This window comes from Melanaphis sacchari, unplaced genomic scaffold, assembly GCF_002803265.2.
Source record: "Melanaphis sacchari strain LSU unplaced genomic scaffold, SCAv2.0 Contig20_pilon_pilon, whole genome shotgun sequence".
In the NCBI taxonomy this organism is placed as follows: domain Eukaryota; kingdom Metazoa; phylum Arthropoda; class Insecta; order Hemiptera; family Aphididae; genus Melanaphis; species Melanaphis sacchari.
Window position 1 is genome coordinate 2,063,257 of NW_020271042.1, and position 27,414 is coordinate 2,090,670.

Here is a 27,414-nt window from a genome sequence, read left to right on the forward strand (position 1 = left end):
ACACACACACACACACACACACACACACACACACACACACACACACATATATATACAAATAAATGTGCGTTTGTTAGTATCTGATAATTTTTGATGATATCATGAAAGGTATTCACATAGGTATTATGTTCAGTTTCGAAAAGTGCTCTCATAAGTCTTTATTTTAATTAGGTGCCACTAAAAGAAAAAAAAACTTTTAAGGGCAATTAATTGTTTAGCTAGTCAGATAGTATATAATGTATATTATATTAACTATCATTTTTTATAGACCCAAAAACTATACAATCAGTTTAGGGAAGTTTAGCTGGCGGAAATACACTGACTAGTTAGTTTTCTAAGTGAACAGAAATACACTTAACGTTATATTCAATTCATCGCTGGTTGGTTACCCACACTCGATCAGATTCGTTTATAATTTGATGTACAATATTATAGCATAGAGACATGTTTGTGAACTGAGGTATATTAGAACAAAAATAAAATGAGTACAGCAATTGTTAATTGTTCATTATTCTCGGATAGAATCGTACAGTTATTAGTGTTTTATAAAATTAACTTCAGTAACATATAAATTATTAATATTATATAAAATTAATGTAAAAAATATTTTCAAATGAAATCATAAATTAATTTAACAAATAATTTTATTTATTTATAACATAGAATAAAAATATTTAATATGACATGTTTGGTTACGAAAATATTGTCTATAGTTGATATGCTGAAGTAAAGATTACTCGATGATCATATAAAAACGTTCGGGTCCACAATAATTATTGAAGATTTTATAACTTTTTTGATATGTTAATATTAATTGAATATTCACTATCATTAATTATTTTGTCACATAATTTTTATTCAACAATTGTATATTTTTCAGCCGTTAACAAAAGTTTAATGTTAGATTAAATTTAAACAAACGCTTTATTACGATAGTATATTATAATTTATAAGTGATTTAATATAATATATTTTTTAACATGTTATAGTTTTTTATTATTAATAAATAAAATTTTTAAAATTATTATCTGTAATATTTATATACACTTTACATGTTTTAATAATTGAAATTTAGGTGCTTCCAGGTACATATTGGCGGAAATCTAGAGAAACATATAACCTATTAGCGTCGTTAACTAAAGACTTTGATGAGTTTTTGTCGCCGGTGATATTATTATCATTTGCTAATAATTTGTATTTTATTTGCTTACAGCTTCTAAATAGTTTGAAGTATGCAAATCACTACCTATTATTTATGTAAATTTTAATAAAGCTAAACGTGTTTTCAGACCAATGCACGACGTTTGGGAGGCTCTTTACTTTGTGTTCTCATTTACATATTTGGTTGGAAGAACATGTGCTGTATCTTTATACGCCGCTTCCATAAACGATCAAAGCAAAAAACCGAAAGCCATCCTATTTTCTGTGCCAACTGAAAGTTATGGAGTAGAGGTGAATTTAAGATTAGTTTAAAAGTATAATAAACATTAATTTTAATAATTAAGAATATTATATTATGATATAAAGTTTGTTAATAATCAATAACTGTACAGTATATTAAATTAAATGTTAAGAAAGTATATAATATAACAAGTTGTGTAAATAAAAATAACATAAAACGCTTGTCAAAAAATTGAAAAAAAAATATAATAATTTCGAAGGCATATTAGGATTTAAGATGTAAATTTTTATTTTTATCGAAATTTCCTCCACTAAAAAATGTTTAGTTTAATTAAAATTAAACATGGCATATTGATTTTAATATACGAGTATAGAAGATTCAGATATTAACCCCATTGTCTATATAAAAAAAAAAAAGGAAAAATTATAGTTATGGGTTTTATTACCACAGCACTTTTGTCATTTTACCGCACCATTACAATTTTGATTTAACTGTAAATAAAAATATATTTTTTAATAGGATTAAAAGCTAAGGTGGTAATAGAATGATATACGAAGATTCATAGATTTTATTGATTTTTAGTCAGTCTTATTAATATTACATGTATTTATTTATTTCAAATATAAAAAAAAGGGTTGTGTCTAGATGATAAAATGTGGGGAAAAAATGAGTATAAAGAGAATAATTCAACAATATTTACAGATAGATATAAATTATATATTTTTTCTTTATTTATTATAAAATTATACGATACAACGATTCAAAATAACACCTACTATCTTTAAGCTAAGTTTGAGATGATGGTACAGAATTATAAATAGTATATAATATATATTATTATTTTATAATTATTTTTATTTTTATTTAAAATTGAAGTATTAATAATTTTAAACACAAAAACATAAAAATAGAGTTATCAATTTAAGTAATAATATTATATTAAACTTATAAATATTAAAATATTAGTTTAAAAATATGTGATTTTACTTTATTGGGCAGATGTATTAAACGTGAAAGAAAAAAATTTAAAAGATAGTTTAAGGGCTATTTTTCCAACAAAAAACAATTAAGGTTTCTTTTTTGATAACAGGTAGCAAGATTCTTAATGCAAGTGACATCTGATGAATTAGCATTGACTGGATGTAATTTTTTTTCAGTAACTAGAACTTTAATGTTAACGGTTAGTTTGATTACGCGTTTTCTTAATTTAATTTTCCTTAAAATTATGATTACTATTACGTTTAAATGCTTTTTTGTTATAATTATTAAGGTTGCTGGGACAATAGTCACATACGAGATTGTATTAATACAGTTCAACAGTGTAAACAGTGAAGTTAATGATATAAATAATACTATTAATTACTGTCCATAATTATTTTAATTTATATTAAATAGTCTTAAATATTAAAGAAAAATAGTATTAGAACTATATAAATAAGTAGTATTGTTAAAGTCTCTTAGTTACTTTTGAATAAATTATTTATTATTTAGTATGATCCTGAAATTAACAAGAGGCAATATATTTAATAATATAACATAATATTATTTTGTATAATAATAATTCTATTATAATCAAATAAAAATTTAAAAAAAAAAACAAAAATTTAAAAAATCTATCTTTAAATTTTTATTATTATAATTAGTTATTAGATTATTTTTTAAATGATTTGTTTGTATAGTAGTATAAGGTATAGTATTTTAAGTTTTAGAAATATTAGAGTAAGTTTAATAAAATTATATTTGGTAAATCATAACTAATTGCATATATTTGTATATATAATATATGAATCAATTATTTAATTACCATTATATGGTATTTCTGTTTTACTCAAGATACAACGCAGAAAATGGTATACAATTTACGATAACAATGAAGATTATACTTGTTTGAAGACAATGGTGGTGTAAACAAATGTTTTAAATAAGCTGGATAGTATTTTATTTTAAACGATGAAAATCTTGGCTAATACAACTTAGTACCTATCTTGATATATATCTTTTTAGTAGAAACCTACTATTACCTAACCAACTCTGAAAACTATTTTAAAATATACTTGTCACTGTTTTATGTATTAAAGTAAAGTTTTGTTTAAAAGCTGTGTTTTTAGATAAATATTATGTATACAAGTGATAAATTCGTTTATTTAGAAACCATTTAATGTACTCGTATTATTTTACTCGATTTCATACATATTTTATATTTTACACCTAATATTTAAATAACAAGGAGAAATATTATTTGTCACAAGAAAACTAATATTATTCTTTGGTAATCATATATAATAAAGTGTTCGGTAGTAATATTATATTTGCATATAAAATGTACAAAACAAAATTCAAATGAAAATTAAAACTACCTACTAGTGTATTTATGAATTAGTAATAGCAATTTTCATATCCTAAAAATATATGTATATACTAGATATTTTTTTTACTAGAATTTTTGAGAGACATTATCTAACCTAACCAAACCTATTTGGTAGATAAAACTTAAATTAAGTATTCATGGTGTGGATTAAATTACAATTCAAAACGTCGAAAATTACTATAATCAAGTATTTTAACGCGCGTGTTCCGTGTGTCAGATACTCCGATAATATCTATGAGCACTTTATTTCAGCAATCGAATATTTAACAACTCCATACATTTAAATTCGGAAACAGCGAGTGTGATGAGTTTAGTTGTATTATAGTAACGACATTAGTTTTAAAAATTTTTATTATGTCTGACGAAACCACTTTAGGGCCCGTTTATCTCAAGAGCAGGAATTTCATTGAATCTGGATATGAACGACAGTTGAAACAAAATTCATTATCGGATCCAGTAGACGTTTCAAGTTATAACACGTTTAGTTTAAAAAAAAAGAAGGGAAACATTGGTAATATTGATTTTTAAATGTATTATTATTTTAAAATTTATTATTATGAAAAGATAAATCTAATGCAAGAAACTCAAATAGTTTTTTTTTATATAAATTAATTAAAAATATTATTTGTAAAAATAATTTAATTTATATTTATTTATTTTTTTTTTTACAGCACTTGAAATACAAGATGATCTTGGGATGCCAGTGAATTACGTGAGAATCAAAGCTTTGGAAGACAGTATAAGGAAGGATATAATTAGCGATACAAATTCGATGCACAAAGCCATAATTCCTGTACTTATTTTAGCGCAAATATGCGCTATTTTACCAGTTCAAGGCATTAGAGGACAAAACACTAGTTATTTAGTGTAAGCAATTCTATACGTACTCGTATATTATAAAATTATCCAAATTTATTTTATTATTAATTGGATTTCTTTAATTCTCGTAGATTATACGTTTGTTGTTGTATAATATATAACATTGTTATACCTAGTAATATTAAACATTTTAGTGAAAAAAATAACAAAAAATCTCAATAATTTTGTATATTTTAAGTTAGGAAGACACTAAAAATTTAGTATGAATGATTATGGAATAAAATGAGATTTTTAGGAGGCAAATGGTAGAACAAAGTATCAAAATAAATAAAAATATAAATTATCTGTGTTTAAAGATATTTTAAACATCTTCATTTCATTTTATTAAGTTATAATTTGTAAATAGGTTTCAGATAAGACGTAAATAAACACTGTTTATTAAATAATAAAATCTTAATAATGAAATTTGTAATTTGTTAATTTTTATAGTTTTATCACCTTAAATTATTTTTATCTTAAATCACCTTTAAAATGTTCTCAAATGTATATTTGAATACTCCTTTTCATCTCATTAAGTTCAATGTGATTCAGCTGAGGTACTAAGTGATGTCTTTTAGCGTGAATATAATATAGGTACAAATATATGTACGAGTATACTTATCATTAATTTAAAATAAATAATTATAAATATATACTCGTATCTAATTCTATAAAAACTGAAATCTGTAATATAGTAAACATTTATTTAACACATTATCAATTATTTATAATTTATAATCAATCATTTAACTAATATATATTTTAGTTTCAATTGGTTCAGTTGGCGAGTGATATATAGCTTTATTGCAATTGGAATGTCTATCACAATGGTTTTGTTTATAATATTAAACTTGTATTATAATGGACTGACATACGACATCACAGGTTAAGCTTACAATTTATTTTTATAATATAGTTTGTATTTATCAAATTTGAAGTTTTAATTTCAAATATTAGCTGATTATTATTTATTACATATTAGGTTAATCAAAGGTTATACTAATGTGATAACTATATAAATTATTAATTATTGTAGGTAGTCACTAATCATTAATGGTTTTTTTTTTTTTTTTTTTGATAAAATATTCGTGGTAACATTGGGAAACATGTTATGTTAAATAGTAGACTTAATTTTAATTATTGAAAATATTAATATTGACTAGTTGACAAATTTTAGGAACTTTAAGTGAAATATATACATTTTTGTAATTCATGGATTATTTTGATGATTTGTTTTTTGAAGAAATTAATGGTGTCTGCTATAATGAAGATATTTTATGGCCAAGAGATTCTAATACGTGTTTTGGAAGTTTTTTATTTGTTCTAAATTTCGTCTATGTGTGACTTTCTAGGATACCGCATGATGGATTTAGGGAGGTTGTTTTTACTTATTAGGTGGTCGTGAGTCATTTGAGTGTGCCCAATCCGGAGTCTTGTTAGAATAGTATTGAAGTTTCTAAGAAGATCTGAGGAAATTTTCTATATGAAAACTTTTTTTTTTTTTTCACAGGGTTTCGTACAAAATCATTTTCAGTTTATCTGCCACGTGTTGGTATTGAAGTTTGATAATTGATTAGTAGTATTACGTCTTGTCTCATTACAAGTTGGACTGATGTTTCTGAAGGGTTAGATATTACATCTTTTGCTCCCTTATCAGCCATTTAATTTTCTTTGATATTAAAATGATCTATAATTGAATAATGTTTCCTTTTTCTTTTTCGTATTGTAACAAACTTTGCCCCTGTATGTGTACGTATACTGTTAAGTATTGTAAGCATTTTTAATGTTGGTTATCGCATCAAGAGAATCAGAGAAAATTGTTACTTTCGAAATATTTTATCTATACCTAATTTTGTTCTTTTGAAGTTGCGTATGATTCTGTAGTAAAAATTGAACTTGTATTTGGTAGCTTACATATAAGTTTTATATTATTCCAAATTATCAAAACACCCATTCTCGCTTGGTTTTTTGAGGCATCTGTGTACGTTTTTTCTCCGAATAAATTGTGTAAAATTTGAAGATTGAGTTGCCTATAGGTTAGGTTTTACTGTTGATGGAATTTTTTTTTTAAACTAATATATTCATTATGATAACTATTGAGTGGACTCAGGGGTAAGTTGTTGGGAAACATAAAGGGATGATATCAGTAGTTAAAGATTGTAATGGTTAAATAAAAGTTTAACCGTAGCAAATTTGGTGAATTATAATTATGTATTGTTTAAAATTTAAAAATTCAAATAATTTTAAATTTCAATAAATTATTACCTATAAGCCTATAGTATTTTTAAGTTGATATTATTATTAATTATAGTTCTATTTACACTTATTTAAAATAGTGAATATTTATACACTGTGTATAACTACTTATAATAATTTATAACAAGTAACAATAAATAAATATCATTAAAACCATATATTATTTTTTAATTTAACTAGTACTTTTAAATATTAGGTTATTTTGTTTGTAGGTGATATAGTATATTTTGGAGGTTCACTAGTCACTTACATAGTTTTTATTCATTTGGCAAGGGAATGGCCAAATATTATGGAAAAATGGGAACTAATGGAACGTGAAATGAAACAATATGGATACCCACTTAATATGGCATTTAAGTTTAAAATTTTAACAAGCATTGTTATTTTACTTTCATCAAGTACGTAAAATATAACAAAAAAATAAATAAATAAAATGTTTTTAACAGCTTAGAGTAATAATTAAACTCTACGTGTACATGCTGTAATACATACAAACAACAATCGTAACTACTAAAAATACGTGAAATTTATTGATATTATATATTTTAAGGTATTAATAATGATTATAATATATTATGTGTATTTTTATTTTTACAGTTGAACACTTTGCTACTATTTTAACAGGAGTATTGAGAGTTTTACCTTGTTCATCTGATGGACTAGATATTTTTCGAGCTTATTTTTTGACATCGTTTAAAACGGTCTTTACGTTTATAAACTATTCGTTTATAGTAACTATTCCTTTGATGTTTTTCGATTGTCTGTTTTCTTTTGCTTGGAATTGTGTGGATTTATTTATAATTATACTTGCCTGTGCTTTGACCAACAAATTCAAGCAGCTCAACAAAAAATTGGACAGTGTCAGGGGAAAAGTTAGTTATAACTAATAGCATAAAGTCTTATTAAATTATAACTTATTGATTTAATAACTAATAAATTATTTATAGCTAAAATAATTATCTTTATTATTAATTATAAGTAAAACTGATATCTAAAACAGCAATTTACTTTGATATAGTATATAAAATATGTATATTATGATCAATATAATATCATTTTTACAGATTCAATTTATAAAATTGAATATTATATTATTAATATTCATTTTTGATTGATTATAAAAATTTAACAAGGTATATCATGTATATCAATTAATCTGAGTCTAGCAATTTTAAAATTGTGAATTATCTATAAAACTAAAACTAAAAAGCACATGTTCACAAAAATTCGAAGTTCATTAAATTACACTTAGTTTATCATTATACGAGTAGTAAACTGTATAGTAAATCTATTCTGGGTTATAAAAATTATTATTTTATTTTTCATTTTTACTGATTAACATTACACTTCTTTTTATAAAATGTAAATATATAAAAAATCACTTGATTATTTATATTATTATTTAATTTTTAGGTACTTCCAAGTATGTATTGGCGGAAGTCTAGAGAAACATTTAATACTTTAGCATCATTAACTCATGACTTGGATGAATTTTTATCTCCAGTGATATTATTATCATTTGGCCATAATTTGTACTTTATTTGCTTACAACTTCTTAACAGTTTGAAGTGTGTAAAAATTATTTTTTTTTAGTATTATTAAAGATAATAAAAATATTTTTAGGCCTATACACAGTTCTTGGGAAGCTCTATGTTTTGCATTTTTATTTACATATCTAGTTGGAAGAACTTGTGTGGTGTCTTTGTATGTCGCATCCATTAATGATCAAAGCAAAAAACCAAAAACCGTTTTATTCTCTGTGCCATCAGAGAGCTATGGAGTCGAGGTGAATTTTAAGTGTAGTTTAAAAATGTGACGTTTATTTATCATTTAATTAGAATGTTAAAATAGTTTTTTTTTTTTTAATAGGTAGAAAGATTTTTACTACAAGTGTCTGCTGACGAATTATCATTTACTGGTTGTAATTTTTTTTCTGTCACGAGGACGTTTATGCTAACGGTTGGTTACAAAAATTATTTTAATATTTTAGATTGTTCTTTTAATAGAGTATTTTTTAATATAAATACTAATTTCAAATTTTATCGTGATTGTTTAGGTGGCTGGAACTATAGTCACGTACGAGATAGTATTAATACAATTTAACAATGTGGCTAGCGGAGTAGCTGATCACAATAATACTCTTATTAATATTTGTCCATAGTTATTATATTAGGAATAGATTGACTGAAAAACAAAGTTAATCAGCTCCTTATTGATTAAGAACTATTATGAAAATTATAATATGTATTGGAACTAATAATTTATGATTAAATATGTAAAGTGGTTATTAACATCAGACATACTTCGTTAATTTAATAATTAAAGAAGTCATGTATTTCGTTACATAAATAAACACAAAAATATAATTGTCAGGCAAAAAAAAAATATATATATACATTTAGTAGGTAGGCAATTTATAATCTGTAAATACTAATAAGCCTTGGCAGAAAAGAGCATTATGATGTTAGGAATTTTAACAACGAAAAGTTCTTTAAACAAATAAGTGCGTTTTGAATAATGTTATAAATACTTACTGTATTGAAATATTTTTTTTTAGTAGAAATATATTTTTTTTAAGTAAAAAAATATAGTTTTGTTATTAATTTATATTTTGTTTTCTATTATATCTTCATTTAATATTAACTCTTAAACATTTTAATTATTCACGTTTAAGTAATAATATGTTGTTTAATTAATTATATTTTAATATTTTAAAAATTTTAATTAATATTTAACGAATATTAATGTAAAACTATGTATTTCTTATATCAAGGTTTGTGTGAAATATTTCCAGAAAATCATTTACTATAACACTTTTTAGTTTTTTGAATATATTATTTAATTTTTACGTTTTCAAGTTAATTAATAGTTCTTAATTCAGTATGTTAGACAATTCAGGTCAACCAATGTCTACTATTTGACTTTTTAAAATGATTTAAATTATACATACTAAAAATAGGTATATTACTGTGTCAATTTTTAAATGTATGATATGAATATTGTCATTTTATTAAACACTCATAATATCTATTCTATACTTTTTTATATTTTATAATTTTTTTATTTATAATGATTGCAATATGTGAAGTAGCATTATAATGTAACAGTCAATTCATTATGTTTTCGACGGCCTAATATATTACATTTGATCGGAAATTTGTAAATTATTCGGTAATTATTAATTGACTGATATGACTGGCAGATTGATGTATATTTATTTTTCATTCTACCCACTAATTAATCTCTGTCACTGTTAAAGCTTATAAAAATATATAATCAATTCAAAAGTAATAGACAAGAATTACAACTACCAAATACCTATTATACAAATTTTCCACATTATTAAAATTCGATTGTTTTCGTTTACTAGCATTTTATTTATATCTATTTTATCTAAAATATTCTTTGTCGTATGCATTATAATATATTATTACATGATATTATATCAACTGCATTTAAATTGTTGTCTTTTTTTTTTACTTATTTAGAGTAGTTTATATTAACATATGTATCTATTTGTATATAATTCAAATTTCTAGTTTTAGGTATTTATTGTACATGTATAAATAGTAATTGATGTTTAAGTCAAAAAAGTTCGTCACTAGTTATAATTTTGTTGCTGGATTTATTATAGTAAATAAATTATTTGTCTAAATAGTTATTTTTGACAAGCTTTTGATGGTTTTACGTATTCTACTAGATATTATAGATATTTGTTGTAAAAAGTTAATTCAAAATTATTTATAAATGCACAACGGATATTTATTGAATATTAACATAATAATTATAATAATAATAATAATAATTTCTTAACAGTGTATAATAGTTACAATAACAACATTTTGATAGTTTAAGTTTACAATATTTTTTTTTTAATTTTGTTTTTTTAACATTGATAGACATTATACAAATATAATATTATAGATACTACTTACAAAATAGTTTACAATAATAATAAATTATATAGGTATATATATTTTTTGATCGCTAGTTTTTAAATATAAATAAACATAAAAAGGTACGAAAATTGTATTTACAACTTTGGTAGTTCAATGAATATTTCACACAATAAAATGGGCTATCTGTCATTACACGATACAGATATTGATCGAGAACATAACAAACATCCAAATATACATATAATATCAAAATATTAGTTAGATAATAGTTATTAGTTATTATGTATGGAATAAATATCTAGTAAACTATTTTTCTGATTTTACTGAAAGAAAATACGCATTAAGTTGTCTTTAAAATTAAAAAAATATTCATAAACTTCACCAAATAATAATATTAAAGTATTATGCACATCAATTAGTATTTTTAAAATATTATAAATTATTAACTTTTGATCAAAATTTTTTCAACTGTTGAATGATTATCATGATACAAAAAGAAAACACTCGCTAAACTATTTAAGTATTTTAAATTAAAAATGAACTTTATTAATCTCGACTTTAAATGAAAGAAAACTAATTTAATTAATATAGGTACAATACACTTATATGATATTATGTATTATAATTTATAATATAGCGACGCGATTTTCATGTATGTACTTCAATAAATTATGTTCAGATATATTAAAAGTTTTCCGACAGTGTATTCCACGGTATAATTTCAATATTACTATACTATTGATCGGTTATCTACAATACAGTTAGCCATCTACCTGTCATAATACAATAAACACCGATAGGAAATGATAATATTATAGTGACACTATTATAATATATAAGAAAAACATTTTTTTTTTTTTTTTGAATTCATTCCGTTGACACTACGGGATGAAAATGTCATATTATTTTGGTTTAAATTTTTACCAGGTTATTATTGTTTTGAGTAAATATGTTTTTATATAAAATTTGAGTCGATTAATTTTATTATAAATACTTTTCATATTTTTCACATAAAAATTACGATGAACTAATATATTATTACAGTGTTATGGTAGCCGAAATTTAAACCAAAAAATGTAATAATGTTGTAATAATAATTTATGATAGTATACATTTATAATATATTGAATTGATTGCATAGATATTTGAAACATATAACCCAAAATACATCCTTAAAAAGTTTTATTTTATGATTTTAAATAATTGCATGAAAAAGAAATACAAATGTATACGATTTTCAACTGTTATTGGCTATGAAAGTCGTGACATTCCAAATATATTTATTATTATTATTATTATTATTTTTTTTTTTTTGGAAATGTAATATTTACACTATACAAATTCATGTACCAAAGTTTGTTATATTTACTACTTGAGGTATAATTTCATTACTTAATGGCATGAACTACATTATTTTTTTCTTAAATTACCGTATATATTTATATTGAAAACCTAATTACTGTATGATATAATTTCTGAAAAATTCTTTAAGTAACAACCGCCATGATTAATCCTTTTTTTTTAAAAAAAAATCAATCAAATTTATATAATTTTTATTTGATTCATAGTGATTGTATGATAAAAAAAAGATAATTTTAATTGTAGGCATATATTATATATATAAATTTCATTTTTCAAAGATTTTTGCGTAAAAAAATCACTTTAACCTTTCTGTTAAATAAATTATAACAAACTTTTAATACGGTCAAAGTAATAAGAAAAGTTTTTTGTTTTATTATTATGTTTATAGTTCTAGAGAAAAAAACTTTAATACTGATGGTTCTGTAAAGGAAAAGCCATAGGATAACAAAAATATTGTTTTTTGTTTTCAATTTTACTTGTTCTTCTACATTATGTCATCAATTACTCACCTTCCATTTCTTTAATTTTATGTTTTTTACCAGCTTAAAAAATTTCTTAAATCGTATTTAAGAATATTCTAAAATGTTTCTATAAGCATTAGATTTGTAGAATACATTATTTAATCTGACTAAAAATTATTATTATTGTAAAATAAATCAATAAATTGGTGATAGTCACAAAATTGTTATACCTAATCATTAAAAATATTATGGTTTTAGATTTGGGCTTATAATATAATTGACATGTGTCGTAGTTGAATATCTAGTTATTTAATCAAAATAAGGCTAATCGTGTTTCGCGGATGTCGAAAAGTTTGGATAATGGTTTCCGTGATTAATTTAATTAAAATGTAGGTGTGGTAATAGTTCACAATTTATTCAATCAATTAATGAATGTACTCTAAAAGTTAAAATTATGTAATAAATACATATACCCACCTTTCAGTTTAAAATTTTATTTTTAGTTTTATATCATTATTAAAGCAAAATTTGTAAGCGTAAGTTTTATCCAATATAATCTCTCAGTGAATCGTTACAGGGTGTCTATAATATTAAAATAATATTGGGAATTATTATAAACTTCAGAATTTATAGCAGATTTAATATTTTTCTGGCGTTTTTCACAAAATTTAAACATTTTCTCGTAGTTAATTATTAAATAATAGTAGTTAATTATTATTATTATTATTATACTAAAAAATATATCAAGATTGTTATTCAAAATATATGTTTATAAAATTAAAAATACGGTAATTACAATAAAATAATAAATCCTGATAAAATGAAATAAGATTAGCATAATATAATTAACAGCAGAAGGTTAAGTGGTAATCTGTTGGTGAAATTAATCAAACATATCAGGTATTTTAGATCTATGTCTAGGTCTTTGATCAAATGGTTAACCTCTGGATTAGATAGCAAGAAATCCCTTATGGTGCTTTTGAATGCGCGGATAGGGCAGTCTGATATTATAAGGCAACCAATAGATTGATAATTAGCTTTAAAATTGCAAAATAATTGGGGTGCGATAAAAGATTATTTTCACACAGTGTACTCAAGTCAACGTCAGAGAGACATCTGACGACTAATGATCTTTCTTTTTTGGTAACTGAACTATCTTAACTGCTCTTTCAACCATACAACAGAAACATTAGCAACGGAAGCTTGTAATATAGTTATAATAATATTATGTACAATAAAACGAGATGTCTAGAAGTGAACTTTAGTAACCAGATTCAATGCAATTATTTTAATTAATTTTATAATTATTTAATATTGTAAGTCAGATGGCTAATATATAGTCGTAGCGTCGGTGAGTCCTCCCGTCCATGGGACGCAACAAAATAATTTATTAATATAAATTACTTTTTTTTTTTTTTTGTCCGCATCGCCCTTGAAGTGAAATAAAATAACAAAGATGGTAAACATTTTTTTTTTTTTTAAATATCTACTACGATTTGTATACTTGATATAAAATATTAAAACTAAATGATGCGGAGTGAATTGATATTAAGTACATACGTTGTATGTCGTTTTGCTTTACCAAGTACAAACTACTTACCATAGTAATAAAATATGATATAATATGTTAATCTAATAATGAATGCAATAATGAACTGTTGGATTAAATTATCTTTTTAAAAATACATGCGTTGTTATAGGCTTGTGACTACACTTTACACGTAAGATGTGATATATTTTATTCCCGGTATAAAATGTTTTCTCAGCAATAGATAAATATTTTTGACATGCATGGGATAGAAGGGACATTAAAAATTCGTAAATAGCGTGAACATATTATCTTTCTAAATTATGATAAAACAAACTCAAATGTAACTACGGACTAATTATAATCACAAAAAAAATCGTATTCTGCGACACTGATGAAATTTTAAATTTAACGTGAAATCAACAATCTAAATAATACAACAATAGTCAAAATATTATATTTGATTACTTAATTTATATTTAAAATAAAAATAATAAAGTTTACATTTTTAAACGTTTGCAGCAGTAACTTTTAATTTTTATCTACTTCAATATACGATGAATTTTTTACAACTTAACAATAAGCCTTTATCGTTAAGTTAAGTTTATTTATTTAGAGTCTATAAATTTCTTTACAAATGATGAAATCATTAGATTTAGGGAAGTATACATTCTATTTCCTCGGGATTATACAATATACAATTTAGCAAACAAATTTTGACTACCTATTTGAATTATTCAGAGTTTAAGATACGATCGTTGGAACTCAACGTCATTATGAAATATTTGAAGAATCAAATTTTAAATAAGTCAAGTTATGTTTAAGGTGCAGAATACAAATAATATAATATGATAACATCGTGTCTGACGATCTGACCATATTAGCCACCGTTGCTCACTCAGCATAAGACTTTTGACGTGGTTACAAATATTACAGTGAGAATAAGACTATAAAACCGTTAAGTTTTACAGTCAAACGCAATCGCTTATACTATACATATTCTATCAGAATAATAGCATAATAATACTATTCTATACTTAACAAACAAAACGATATAATAAATAATAACATTACAACACCGTTTTCTATGTACGACAGTGACGAATAATGCGCGTAATATGATAATAATGTGTATCGGAATAAACGATTAAATATGTCATATAATATCTCTATTATTATTTACATGGTAATGATATCGCGAACAGAGGTATAAGGTATCAGAGCCCGTGGTACGAATTTATACGCATAACACGCGTATCGACTAGTAGCGTCGTTCGGCACGGCGCATCGCGTTGGAGGAGGGCCACCCGGAAGTATGTTTAACCTCGGTATTATTTTCAAGCCGCTAGTGTTATTCATACTTAATGCCGAATAGATAGCGATATCCTATTTTATAACACACGGAATCGCACGGACGACCAGGACCACAACGGCGACATATAACAACCGTTGCATTTCTTTCATACACTGCGCGGACTGCGCTGGTCAGCACGAACACGGCGAATGCAGGTGCAGCAGGATAGACAGGAGCGACGGTCAGACCCTCATTTCACTCATGGCGGCCACGGGCATCTTGAGCGTACCGGTTTTGGGCATCTGACCAATGCCCACGCCCTGCTGCACGAGCAGCGGCTGCGACTCCTGCGACTGCACTCCCACCGACGACCTTGGCGGCGGCGGAGGTTTGGGCAGTGTGCCGTGCACCAACGACCCGTTGGGGGGACAGCCACCCCCGCCCATCATCTGGTGGTCGTGCAGCAGTCTGGATGACGGTTTGACCGCTTTCGGGAACGTCATGTCGTGTCCGGCGGCCACGCGCACCGCCGCTGTGGCCGCCGACAACTGCTGCTGTTGCGCGGTCGTCGTCGCCGTCGCGGTCGTAGTCGTCTGCGACGGCGGCACAGAATGTTGTCCCCCGACGGTGGTCGGCACGTGATGGTGATGCATGTGGTGGTGCGGATGGTGGCCGCCGGCCCCGTGATGGTGGTGATGCCTCTGCTCCATGTCCACGGCCACGGCGTTCGCACCCAAGTGCATCTGCTGCCCCGGCGGATGGTGGTGCTGCTGCAGATGGTGGTGGCGCCCGTCGTAACCACCCACCTTGTCCACCGCCACCACGGCCGACTGCCTGTCGTCCGGCACAGCGGCCGCCTTGTACCTAACCGAGTCCTCCTGGCCGCCGATCGTCTGCTGGTGTTGGTGCTGTTGGTCGTGTTGCAGACATTTGAACCTGTCTTTCTGGTAACATATGATCACCAGCAATAGGCCGTTGAGCACTAGCAACGACACACCAAGCGCGATGGTCACGTGCAGCGCCGTCGAGTAGGCTGCGTAACCAGCCGCGCCCAGCGTGGCCAGCGCGTCCTCGGCCGACGTAGACGCGTTGGCCGCGTTCGGGCCGCGCGCCGGCGGCAGGCACGTGGTCGTTTCCGCCACCGGCCATTGTGGCCGACTCGTGGTGGTCAGCGACTGCACCACTTCGGCCACCGTGCCATTTGCCGTGAATCGGTTTACCGTGGCCCGCTGCGGCGCCCGCCTGGACAGCGGGTCTGGCCTCACCACGCCCTCGTACAGTTCTGCGTCATCGTGGTTCCGGAACAGGTTATGCCGCAGCATCACGTCCTCCATGCCGGCCCGGTGCAGTTCCGGTATGAGCCGCAACCACACGGACAGCTGGTGCGCCCGGAAATGGTTCTTCATACGGGGCTTCATGCCTGTAATAATTTCGAATAACTGAATTAGAATAAATCTAACGTCATGGCGTAGGTTTGTTATTGTATATACTTTTTCATAAAATCGTTGGTGTATGAGGTGAAAAATAATTCAATATCAAGCAAAAATGTAATATTTAAAAAATAAAATAAATAACTCTATTCTTTCAGAATCTAAAAAAAAAGGTTTATACGTATGTAGATTATGCTTGAGTATTTAATAATCATATAAGCAAAACAACAATAAACGGGATTAAAATCACATCATCTCCAATGAAAGGTGTAAAAAAATCCTATAAATAATAAATTACGATCCATATGATAAAAAATATTGATATTTCAAAACATGTATGCTAATAATTAAAACTATTCAATGATTAAAATATTTTACATCGTATAAAATATAATCGGATAAACAGACATTAATATAATATTAAAAAAAAAAAATAAACCTATTAATATATTAAGTAAATAAAGTAATAAATATATTATTAATATCAGTTATAATTGGATTTTAATCTAAAATTTTTATAAACGAATAAAAAAGATTCAAATATACCTATTGTTTTTTATTATAATTATTTTATAGCTGAATAATCGTTTTACAGCATTGGTTTATAAAACTTTCTATTATCTCTAGTGATTATTGTAAAGCATTTTTTTGTCTGAGGTTATATAAACTTGAAACAATCAATTTAATACGAGTGTTTATTAATTTATAAAATAATTTATATCTAGTGGTACTAGTATTCATTTTTATCTAAAAGAGTAGATGGGTGGTAAAAATATAAGTAATATAGTAAGTTTATGAACAAAATTAAAAATATTCCTACTGTTACTAATTTTGTAGGATTTTCAAAATGGAAGAACTATTTTATTTATTCAATAATTGAAAAATATAATTTTATTTATTTTAGTAATATTATATGCTAAATAATATACATGTACAATTGACAAAACGCCTAAAACAAAACTATGTAGAAATTAGAAAGTAGGTTTGTGTTTGTATTGGGTGCAACTCAATGTAACTTTTAAACGCCTTCGTAATTTATATAATGATAAAAAGATTTCTCATTAATATAATTTTTATATTAAACAAACTACAATCATTGTGTATATAATTAGTTATATTTATGGATAAAAATATCTATTATTATACGATATTATAATAATAGAATTAGATAATAGAATATTATCTATTTAATTATTCTATGAAACACTGGACTACCAACAGGATAGTTAAAAAAAAATAGTTTAGTATTTAAATTGCTTAGATAAATTATTATAATATTATAATATAAAAAGTAATAATAATAATAAATACATTTTATAAGAATTTTATGTATGATCAGTGAAATAATTACAAGACTTGATAAATAATAAACATAGTGTTTCATAATATTTTATAACTATATAGTAAGATAATATAAAATATAAATATTATTAAAGAGATGGTCAAAACAGTAAAAAAAATCATGTTTACATTATAATATTCAATTGAAAATTAGAATGGAAAAGTAACTGTCAATTTTAATTCTAGAAAATGTACACTGGCATAAACAAAAAACTCTATCTTTAAAATGAACAGAATTACTGACAAGGAATTTATCAAGTAGATGAAATATTTAAAAACGTCCGAATAGTTTATATTTATTGTACGTATTGGCTACCAAATGAAACTTCAAAACTGTCAAAATTTACAAACAGCTATAAAGATTATGGTATAGAAACCATTGAGGATGACAACTAATAATACCTAGTTTCATTTGAAACAACTTCGTCTATCACACAAACTAGTTATACATATCTACTGTTCAACTAACAAACAGTCTTCAATTATATATATATATATATATATTAATAACTACGTGTTGGTCTATGTGGTTGTACTAGTAAATACTAGTAAATGGTAATTTCAAGTTTGGTAACAGATCTCGGGGCTGCAGGTGCTCTGTTTATCGAGGAACTTCAAAATCAATATTTTCATTTTAGGTACTAAACCGTTTTAGTTATAGGCATAATTAAATTTTCAAATTAGCTTTTACGTAATAGGTATAGATGATTATAGGAATATTTGTAACTAATTTTCTTGTTATAACTCTAACATATTATTATAATAGATATGAAAAAAATAACTTTAATATGAATTGAAAATATAATGAATTATTGTAAAAAAAAAAAGAATTACTTTATGAATATTTATTTGAGACTATTATCTGAAAAATCATTCTCTGTTTAATTCGAATAATAATAATAATAATATATATTACGCATAACTATATAAGGCGTAAACATGATGAAACAATTTTGGTTGTAGTACCTATGTAGTTTAATGGTATTAATCTCACTCGTGTTGGTTTTATAGGTTAGAAATATAGTTGCAGTTAATCGTCTAAACAGTTTCTTGGCAGTGGCAATAAATATTAGATTTCTTATTTAACTTACCGAAAAAAAATTATTTTAGGAAATATTGTTAGCTGAAAACATTAGAGGAAACCAATTACACACCGAAAACTGAGTATAAAAGAGATTTCTGATCTCTGACTACGCTACGTTGGTTCTGTATTAATATATAATAATGTTAGATGCACGAAAAAACAATAGCACTGAATTCATTTTAACGTGAGCTTCACAATTTTGAATGGTATTTTGGTTTGTTATAGTGTAAAGTTGATGAGAAAGTAAAATGATAAAATAAATAAATAATTTTAGTTTTCTTCAAACGAACTTTTGAGAAAATCAAATGAGAAATAAGTAAATAAGATAAGTATAACATTTTAAATTTTCAAATAATAAGTAAACGTAATAATTTCAATGTATCTAATTTCACTCACTTATTTCTAAATATTTTTGATGCACTGGATCATATTCATCCCATGTGACGCTTCGAAACCTGTTTCGCTCTTTGGATCCGGAATCTGGCTTATCATCGTGATCGTTGGGATCCCTAGAGGGAGAAAAAAATACATACAGTTTTAAAAATAATCGTGCAAGAAAAACGAATGTCAGGAGACAAATTTATTCACAATGGATATTATTCGTTTACAAAGCACATTTGTCTTTTAGACAACCGATAAGGACATTTTTTCCCATCTATCCTCCCCTATAGCTTTTACTGGAAACAAACAACAAAATCCCAAAAGCGTTTTCTAATTTCAAGGCCTGGGGTATATTTCAGTATTATCCCGATTGTAACCCTTCTACCACTAGCCTCAAGTAGTGCAAGCCAATGTGTCCAGTGTATTAAAAAGAAGTAGGTTGGACACACCGAAATAAATGAACATTTTATTATGTAAAAGGTTCATTTATCATTCAGTATAACATTTGCAAAGGATCTCCGTATTTTTTTACTACACTGTTTTCGTATTAAACACGTACAAGAAGCACATCGACAATCGGTAGGGCTTAAATATATCCAACGACAATATTAATCGAATTTGATTGAAATCTTTTGAGATAATAATATACATAAAATGTTAACAACTATACATTTTTATTAAATTAAATTTTAACTATCAAGAAAAGGGATTTAATCTTGAATAACTTAAAACATTTTTTGGTCTTGAATATTGTTTTTTTTATTGTCTACCAAAATTGAACGCAACTGTTTTTCTCGCACCGGAAATTAATATTTAAAATCTACAGAAAAAAAACATCAAGTTTGCTTTAATAATAATATAATAAATATAAGTTATCATTTGAATTTTACTTATTTATTCACTTATATAGATATATATTTATACTATATATTGTATGGAAGTATGGAACAGTAGTACGTATCAGAAAAAATTGACGGTTCATAAAATGTATACACCTATTTTTAGTTTGTGACACATTTTTTTTCAAGTATTTTTATTATTTCATTGATATGATAAATGTTATATTTTGATTTAAATGTCTTAAAAAACATATTTTAAAATGATTAATTATTTAATTTTAATATTAAGTAAGTACTTATAACTATAGGCATTTGACATAATGTAATTATTATCACTTAAAATCAGACCTTTAATGTACCTAACTAATAATTATAAATGGATTTCAAATTTTTGTGAATTGTATAGCATGTATAAATAAATATATAAAATATATTATGATTTCTTAAATTGTATGATTTATTAAGAAATTACAATTATTATATCCAACAAAGGATAAACTGCATTATTTGGATTAAATGAGTTATGGTGAAAGGCTTATTATTTATCATACCAAATTAGTAATTTTATAACTGTTTTTTTATCCTTCCAGATTATAATTGTGTGATTCAGTAAAATCAAAAAATACATGTGAAATTGTATTTGTATATTTTGTATATATTTTTAAATTAATGGAGTCTTAATAAATGTATACGTATATTATAATATACGTACTACGATTTAATTGACGTTAATATGGTTACTACAGATTTAATATGGGTTAAAAATTAACTTTGTTTACCATGTCTAAAACTTTATTTAATGATCTCAACAATATTAAAATGTTCAATGTTTTTGATTATTCTAATATTAAATCTATGAAGACGTCCATACGGATTTATAAATAAGAAATTAAAATGAAAACCACAATTTATTTAAAATTTAAAATTTTAAGACTAATTCAATTTTCTACTCATTGTCAAACTATTCAGCTATTAACTATGATGATTAGGTGTCATCTAGACTTAAAACTATAGATACTTTTAATAGTGAATGTAACATTACACGTTATAATTATACAACATGAACCATATTCAGTTGAAGTTTTGAGCAATTTCCTCAAGACCAAAATGGGTGAATGGGTATTATAGTACGAGTATAAAGTAAAAAAAAAAAAAAAATATAGATAAAAACTTGTTGTCAAATGGTAGTTGTTATCCTCGGGTCTAAAAATTGTTCAGTACACTTCTGAATATAGCAATCACTAAGATTGAATCTCTTGTATAATGCAAAAATGCTTTATATTTATTATTAATTTATCTTACCACTAAAAATAATACTGATAATCGTTGTTTTATATACATTGCAGTAGAACACACGTTATACTTTGTATTTTTTTCAGCTTATATAGTTAAAAAAAAATTAATCATCTATTTTGATGTATTATTGTAAGGTAATGAACAAATAATTATTAATTAATAAGCATTTTTAGTTCGAATGAGCAGGGTAGTCAAACACAACTTTTGTTGGTTACCTACACTTGCCGTTTTACTACACTCATAAAATTGTTTTCAATAAAAATCCATTACAATAAAAAATAGTAAAAGATGATATTTTATAAAATGTTGTTTTATAAATATACTAAATTTAAAAAAATTATTTTCAAAAATGTAAAAATTTTCTTAAAAAAATATAGGGTAGTTAATGTAGTTAATGGAATATTCTGAATAGAGTATAAATGCTTAAAAGTCACCTATGTATATACATTCATACACTCGTCGCTGATCGTTACTTTATTCCGTTACGTTTTTCTTTAACATTTTTAAAAACCAAAGTGGTGAAAAGTACGACGTGTGGTGACGTCGGTACAGCCGCATTAATTAATAAACAGCTTTGGCCTAGAAACTATTTTCAAAAGCCGTGAATAGTGTAATATAATGTCGTTTATGGTTTTTATACGTTTTATACGTTTACATCATAATAACGCATTTAAATGGTGAAGGTGATCTGGTGATGATGCGTAATCGTGTAGAGTTTTTGTGCAAGTATTAAATACCCTCGCGAAAGGGCGAAGTTAATTTCACCATTTAATTGTCTTATTCGTGCAGTGCATAATTTTGATTTAATTCAATGAAAAATTACTCCTTCTCGATATGTTGGGATTAACGAGCTCATTGCTATCGGTGTTGTGAGTTTATCTTGTACAATCGCTAATCGTCGTTGACAGAAACAACATTTACATTTACGAGTATATTATAATATATTAGGTAGTTATTGATGATGGTGATGATTCAATATTTACCCATATGTACTATGTACAGTGAAACGTAAATATCTTTATGTTGTATTACAATAATATAAAAAAATGATTTATGATGTTTAAGTTCACAGTATGAGGTAATATATGGATGTGTGCGATGAAGCGATTATTAGGTTAGGATAGGTGCCCGTCGATAGTATGGACACATTTATTTTTTACGACAAAATAGTAGCAACATACGCATAAATACATATCTATTCTATTCCGCATTCGTATAGATATTGCTCTGTGAAAAATCGAACACCGCCGTTTTTTCAGGGATTACGTTTTTTACGGCGCATTCTGGTATGTACATGCATACAGTTGATAAAGTATACACCATGCCGTGGAAATTACTTGGACGTATATCATATAGAATATATTATTTATCGCATTGAAGTCACTCGTAAGTGTTAGATAGATGGTTTGAAACTTATTAATGTCTAATACCTAATATATTGATTATATGCATAATATGGATAATACTTTATTCCACTGAATTTGTCTTCAATATATAGCTATTTATATTAAAACGATAAGAAATATACGCGCGTGTGTGTGTATACGATTTGTTTTTTTGCTGCCCGATTAAAATAATTATTATCCTCAGAAACCGACAAACTTCAACTGCAAAAACCCTATTAAATTATTAGTCATGTTTTATCTCATCAAACCCTCCGCCAGTGTGTAATTAAGGTCAACCTCGATAGTATTATTTTCTCTGTCCTCGGATATATTTTTTATTTTTCACTTTTGCTTTCCCTTGCGCTCACCAAGAATATACACGTATATTATAATATTATGTACATATTATAATATATTGAACAAACTGGCGAAGACGGTCTTATAGGGTTCACCCCGTCGGACAGGGCAATGTATACAGATAGAAATTGTTTTTAATTAACCGCAAAAATTGTCGTTCATTACGACGATCCACACTTCCAACCCATCGTTGGTCGTCCACTCGAGGCGATTACGGGTGGCACATCCTGCTGTCGCTGGTCTCAACATTCACGCGGACGTTTTGAAATAATTTCACGTACCCATTATCAACCCCATCAACATCCACCACAGCTCTTTCACAGCGTAAACAACTGTTCCTGACGCTTTCGACTTAAGCGTTGTTGAATATACTTATCGCAGTCTACTGAATGCCGATCCATTAAATTTTACACCATATGAGTATTGTAGAGCTAAAAAAAATGCGTCGATTGTTATAGTCGTCAAATCGTATCGGTTCCGTGTTTAATAAACATTAAAAGATGTAATCATATACGCATACGAATAAGATAAATGCAACGCATATCGGTGGATATGAAATATATCGCATCGGCATGTCTACTGTCTAGGACGTATCGAAAACAACGACGTGGCAATTCGGGCAGTGGATCGAGTGGATAAAGTGGGTGGTGTCCTGGGTTTACTGTTCAACGGTCTAAATACTCGATCGATATTGTTTGTAGTAGTTGGCTTGTAATTTTCACACAATATTTTACATAGTATACAAATAAGCTACAGTCTAATGTTTTATTAGAAATTTAAATAATATTATAATATTCGAGGAACATTTTTTCAATAGTAAGTAAGTAAACCATTCTGAATTTTTAATTTAATTTTGATTTTTAATTTAAATAATGATCAATCGTTAGAGCTCATAAACTGCAAAATCTTTTAAATAGTATGTAACGAAAAATTGGAAGACCTGATTGTTATTCTACCTACTAACCAACTTGATTGTAGGTGATTGTTTAATCTCCGAGTTTACAAAGGTTAAATTATAAAATATTTTTTTAAGTAAGTTGATTATTGCAAAAAAATACTTATTAAATAATCTGTATAATATTATATGAAATAATAAAATACTACTAAATTAGTAGTACTAATAAAGAATATTATATATAAAATACCAGAGAACAATACTATAGGACTATAGAAGACAAGTATTATTTAAAATTAGCTCTGTCCAAATATTTAAGCCTAACCATAATGGAAATATGTTAAATAAAATCACGTCTGTAGAGATTAACGATAATCTCAATTTCTGAGAATTTGTAATGCGTGAAGCCTGACTAGTTTAATGGTTTTAATAAAATCCATAAAAGCCTAATTAAATTTAGTTTATAGATGCTTTGCTTTGCAATACATTATGATATAATCAGTTGTAAAATTATGTAACACAATTGCACATCATTATAAATTAATATAATTTATAATATAAAAGAATAAAAAAAATGTATTAAATATTTTGCATGTAATATTAATTATCAAAAAGGTCAAATGTCTGGAAAATAAAATGAAAATTATCATGAAGCATAACTAAATAAATATGTAATTATTTGAGAAACCATAAAAATGAATAAATAGTTAACTTGTTTTTACATCATAATAAAAATACATTGAGATATGTTTCATAATATTATGCATAAATCAATAGTAATTAAAACAATTTTTATTTATAGTGCCTTGAAAATGTAATTTTAATTTTAAATACAATTTAATATGTTAAATTTGTTCTGCATTTCTTATTTTATTAACTCTTAAACTTTAATTTTCAATTTATTTTTTATTTTATTAATTTAGTTTGTAAGATATGAAGTTACACAAGCGTTAATAAAATTGTTGTCTCCGTCTTACACGCGCGTAATATTTCAGATGTATTAACAGAAGTTTACATTTAATTTTGTTACTTTTAATATTAGAATAAAATGACCTATTATCAAACATTATTGTAACAACACTATTTGTGCTATGTTAGAGCTGTTTTTATTATGTTTTAATTTTGAAATGAATTATCAGTGCGTAAAATATTACAATTTAAAAATCTTCATAATTCTGTTTAAAATTAAAATATATAATATGACTAGAATTGTAGAATACCATTATATTATAGTACAGTGGTTCTTAAACTGTCCCCAGGGAGGTCCATATACTCATTTCGGAGCTTCGTGGCTGCCTTAATACATAACACACGTCAATGCATGGCATGAGTGCATTATTAAAATATTATTGGGTTATTATAATTCTTTTTTTTCAAAGAGATTCAACACCATCCATCACATAAAGTAAATAAAAATTAATTTTAAGAATATTAAAAAAAATAAATAATTTATATATTACATTTTTATAAAAAATTAACTGTAATAAAAATAATTATAAATATATATGTTTTGTATGTTCACTTAAGTAATTTGTAATATAAAAAAAATAAATATTTTAATTTTAGTTATGAGAATAAAAGATGTTTTGTAAAAACAAAGATATTTGAAAAAATTGGTAAGGGGATCCGTGATTCCTAAATATCTTTCATCATGTTAATGTTAAATAATATGCAATATTTGTATTAGTTAAAAAATACATGAATAATTTTTCAAATTTTTTTTTAAGAAATGTCCAATAATAAAATTTGAAAGCTTATACATATTATGTATAAATATATAATTAAAACATATAATGCATTTAAAAAAAATGCTCAAAGTTTAAATTTATTTTAAAACATTAAAATCATTTCAAATAATTCAAAATCAGATGAAATACATATATATTTTTTTCAAATCAAAAACGGAAAACATGATTTGAAATCTTATAATTTTAATAATTATTGATCTATTAATTTTTACTCGGAACTCTTTTTGAACAGATTTTAAGACAAAAATGTACGTCATCATTTGTATTACAGTAATAAATTTATTGCAGGATAATTTTATTTTAAAATAGTTTTTTTTGTTTTTTCACAAAATGATATAAAATTTTCATAAGTGGCTTTAACTATATTAAAATAGGTGTAAAACATCATATGAGAAACTTTATAATCATGTAAAAGTACCACAAACAATTATTTAAATATAAACAAAATATCATTAATATCTTACTTATTCCGTTTATGCAATATTTATCAAATATTTATACACATCCTTATTTGTTTGGTTTTTAATTATTATTATATACTTTAGCCAGTTACAACTTATACATATTTATGAATTCTTAGAGTATAATTCAAAAAGTTAAATTATTTCTGATAATTCTTAATGGAAACGTTCCAAGATGGTGTTATATTTTTTTGTCCCTATTTTATTTATTTTCTTTTGTTTTTTAATCCAAAACGAGGCAGATGTTTTTGAACAAAAAAATGATTGGTGAGCTCAGTGTCGGTGGTATTGCTTTTGCCGTTACGAAGGGTCCAAATCTCTTAATTTCCGAACACTCATAACTTTCACGGGTCCGTAAAAATAATCTAAAATATGTTAGTAATTGAATTAAAAAAAAAAAAAATAATAATAATAACAAAATAACAAAAAAAAAAAACAAATAATAATAAAGTTTATGTAGTGGCGACAAGACAGTGAATCGAAAGACAGTTTTTCGTTTAATATCCTTTTGAAAATTATGCTAAAAAGAATTCGGCCGAGTGAAACATTGATTTTTTACTGGAAGGAGTGTGAGGCAACGTGGGTATCCGACGTGTATTTATACTTATACTGTATATAGTACATATACATGTAAACATATCACATGTTACGAGTATATGCAATATATTATTACATATATAGTGTATTGCTTTAATATTACAATCACCTGAGGCCTGCAGCTTGCGGGGCGACCGTTTTTCACCTTCTACTGTACAACCACCACGATTCC

At 26.3% G+C, this 27,414-nt stretch overlaps 2 protein-coding genes across 2 annotated transcripts in view; one reads left to right on the top strand and one right to left on the bottom strand.

Moving 5' to 3' along the window:
- LOC112593663 overlaps positions 1-9,124 on the top strand; it is a 15,206-nt gene extending 6,082 nt beyond the window's left edge. Inside the window, exons 6-18 of the mRNA XM_025338166.1 lie at positions 1,076-1,230; positions 1,290-1,452; positions 2,493-2,582; positions 2,673-2,762; positions 4,050-4,281; positions 4,442-4,637; positions 5,395-5,513; positions 7,097-7,282; positions 7,482-7,756; positions 8,298-8,452; positions 8,508-8,670; positions 8,754-8,843; positions 8,941-9,124. Of these exons, the coding sequence (XP_025193951.1) occupies positions 1,076-1,230; positions 1,290-1,452; positions 2,493-2,582; positions 2,673-2,762; positions 4,050-4,281; positions 4,442-4,637; positions 5,395-5,513; positions 7,097-7,282; positions 7,482-7,756; positions 8,298-8,452; positions 8,508-8,670; positions 8,754-8,843; positions 8,941-9,045 (2,019 nt within the window). The 3' untranslated portion in view covers positions 9,046-9,124. The remainder of the gene's footprint in view (positions 1-1,075; positions 1,231-1,289; positions 1,453-2,492; positions 2,583-2,672; positions 2,763-4,049; positions 4,282-4,441; positions 4,638-5,394; positions 5,514-7,096; positions 7,283-7,481; positions 7,757-8,297; positions 8,453-8,507; positions 8,671-8,753; positions 8,844-8,940) is intronic.
- A 5,530-nt stretch (positions 9,125-14,654) lies between these two features.
- LOC112593632 (neuroligin-4, Y-linked-like) overlaps positions 14,655-27,414 on the bottom strand; it is a 286,318-nt gene continuing 273,558 nt past the window's right edge. The window contains exons 7-8 of the mRNA XM_025338126.1: positions 19,680-19,792; positions 14,655-16,848 (exon numbers count right to left, since the gene is read on the bottom strand). Of these exons, the coding sequence (XP_025193911.1) occupies positions 15,671-16,848; positions 19,680-19,792 (1,291 nt within the window). The 3' untranslated portion in view covers positions 14,655-15,670. The remainder of the gene's footprint in view (positions 16,849-19,679; positions 19,793-27,414) is intronic.